The sequence below is a fragment of the Macrobrachium nipponense genome, chromosome 32 (genome assembly GCF_015104395.2).
Source record: "Macrobrachium nipponense isolate FS-2020 chromosome 32, ASM1510439v2, whole genome shotgun sequence".
Taxonomy (NCBI): domain Eukaryota; kingdom Metazoa; phylum Arthropoda; class Malacostraca; order Decapoda; family Palaemonidae; genus Macrobrachium; species Macrobrachium nipponense.
The window spans coordinates 61,492,378-61,494,776 of record NC_061094.1 but is presented as its reverse complement, the minus strand read 5'-3'; the positions used below and the strand labels follow the sequence as shown (position 1 = coordinate 61,494,776).

Below are 2,399 nucleotides of genomic sequence, written 5' to 3'. Positions count from 1 at the left end.
TCTCGTCTCATTCCAGTTGAGCAAACTTGTTTCTCTTCTCATTCTAGTCAAGGAACGCGAGGATAGCTCAGCATTACAAAGCATCCTTGACAGCTACCTTCAATATCTTCCCGTCATCTCGCTACGCCATCATTCTGGAGGAAGATTTAGACGTATCTCCCGATTTCTTCAGGTTTGTGTTTCCCTATGCCTGTACATTCGTGTGTTCTTACATTTACAGGTGATTTGGTGTATATGAGGAGTATTTAATCATCCTTTTTAACAAGAAAACTCAGTTCATCTGAAATTTACGTGTGATTTGGGAGTAGGAATGATTCTGTAGGTTAAAAAATAGTTTATTAATTTTTGCAATTTGTAAGTACCTGGGCAACTTGCAGCCTATTGCTGTTTTGGTAAATCTCCACCTAGAAACTCTTGTTATTATTTATCTCTTGTCAGAAGTGAACTGTACCCTCATGAATTATAGCTTGATGCAGCTGAATTTTGCCCATAAAAATTTTCTATGTAACAATGTCAGTTATCAGTTGAGAAGTTAATACTTTATCGTTAACTGTATTGAAATACTTTTATGTTCTTTGACGTTATTTCTACTGGAGCTAGGTGTTACTGTGCTAATACTTGGTCACTTAAAAGAGATATGATAGGATTGAAGAGATAGCCGTCCCAGTGTTGATTATAGTACTATAAAGCTGTTGAACGAGTCTGCACAATTGTTCCACCGTTGATCCAAAGATAACAGGATGAATTTAGCCGTTAAAGGTAAACTAACAATAGGATAAGAAACACCATAAGTAACACCAACTCTAGCACAAGCACCAGCAGCAATAGTTTCAGTAAAAACATCAGTAATAAAGAGATACTCTGCCTCTCCTCACTCACAGCTACTTCAGCCAGACCCTGAGACTGATAGAGGAGGATCCAACCGTGTATTGCGTCAGTGCCTGGAACGACCAGGGCTACGAGCACACGAGCGGAGACCCGGCCTTGCTCTACAGAGTGGAGACTATGCCAGGCCTGGGCTGGATACTGAAGAGATCCCTCTACAAGGAGGAGCTTGAACCCAAGTGGCCGACTCCTGAAAAGGTTGTTGACGAAGTGTACAGGGTGTCCATAAAGTCCCAGTACCATTACAAGTATTTATGGCTCGGAATGGTACTGGGACTTTATGGACACCTGGTACTTTAGCAAATTTTATCAACTTAATGAGATTTCGTTGATTGTCGGTTTGAATTGTAATGTAAAGTGGTGGATATTTATTGATGTTTTAGATGCAGTTAAAGTTTGATTGACAAGTTGTGGTTCCATATCAGAAGGTTACTGGGAAATGCAATGGTTTTGCAAGCTTAATCAAATTGCTTCTATTTTGTATCTTCAAGATTGCCCGAATAATTCGTAATATAAATGAAATTCAAGTTAAGTTGGTGCTTATGGATGTAATTCATGTAAAATCCTACCAAGGTTCGTTTTGATGCTTCATCGAAAGAATTCCATTTTTAAAATGATAGTAAAAAATAATTTTAAAGAAATCTCTGATCGCATCATAACCCAAAAAAATATGAAAAATACATAAGATGCGAACTCGACTCAATAACAATGCAACTCCATGACAGATGCTAGACTATGGAACCACCATCCAACAGAAATGTAAATTTTCACCTCATCCGTCACAGATGTGGGACTGGGACATGTGGATGAGGCTGGATGACATCCGGAGAGGGAGGGAGTGCATAGTACCCGACGTCTCCAGAACGTACCACTTCGGGTCATCAGGACTCAATATGAATTCGTACTTCCAGGACACCTACTTCAAGAAGCATTCCTTCAACACTTTAGCCTACGTGGAGCTTAGGGATCTAGACAGGTAAGCTCTTGGGTGGTGTGATATTTTGGACCGAAATTAGATTGAAAAGTCTCTCATCATATAGATTCAAATGAAATGTCTATTAATTTCTCGATGTAATGTGGTTCGGATTCCACGATAAACTGTAGGTCCCGTTGCTAGGTAACCAATTGGTTCCTGGCACGGAAAAACAAACAAAATCTAATCCTTCGGGCCAGCCCTAGGAGAGCTGTTAATCAGCTCAGTGGTCTGGTAAAACTAAGATATACTTAACTTTTTAACTAGTGTTGATTAGTGATATTATTATTCTGATGAGTGGTGGTCCATATATCTACTACTTATCTATCTATCGTTCTAATACCCTGGATGATGGTTCGAATCCTGCTGTCGGACATAAGAATTATTTCATATTCGTGCTCTTGGATCTAAGGCCTTTTAGTGACGAGCTGTCCAAAATAAGTAAAAAAGTGTGACGAATTCGAGAAGCTAAGAGGGCACTGTGGTTATTAAAATTACATAGGAATCTAATAAAAGGGACTAGTAGATTCTATATACACAT

General features: G+C 39.1%; 1 protein-coding gene across 1 annotated transcript in view; it reads left to right on the top strand.

The window, feature by feature from the left end:
• Positions 1–1,865, top strand: part of LOC135207551 (protein O-linked-mannose beta-1,2-N-acetylglucosaminyltransferase 1-like) — a 6,144-nt gene extending 4,279 nt beyond the window's left edge. The window contains exons 4-6 of the mRNA XM_064239382.1: positions 48–172; positions 882–1,083; positions 1,671–1,865. Coding sequence (XP_064095452.1) covers positions 48–172; positions 882–1,083; positions 1,671–1,865 — 522 coding nt within the window. The remainder of the gene's footprint in view (positions 1–47; positions 173–881; positions 1,084–1,670) is intronic.
• The last annotated feature ends 534 nt before the right edge of the window (positions 1,866–2,399 follow it).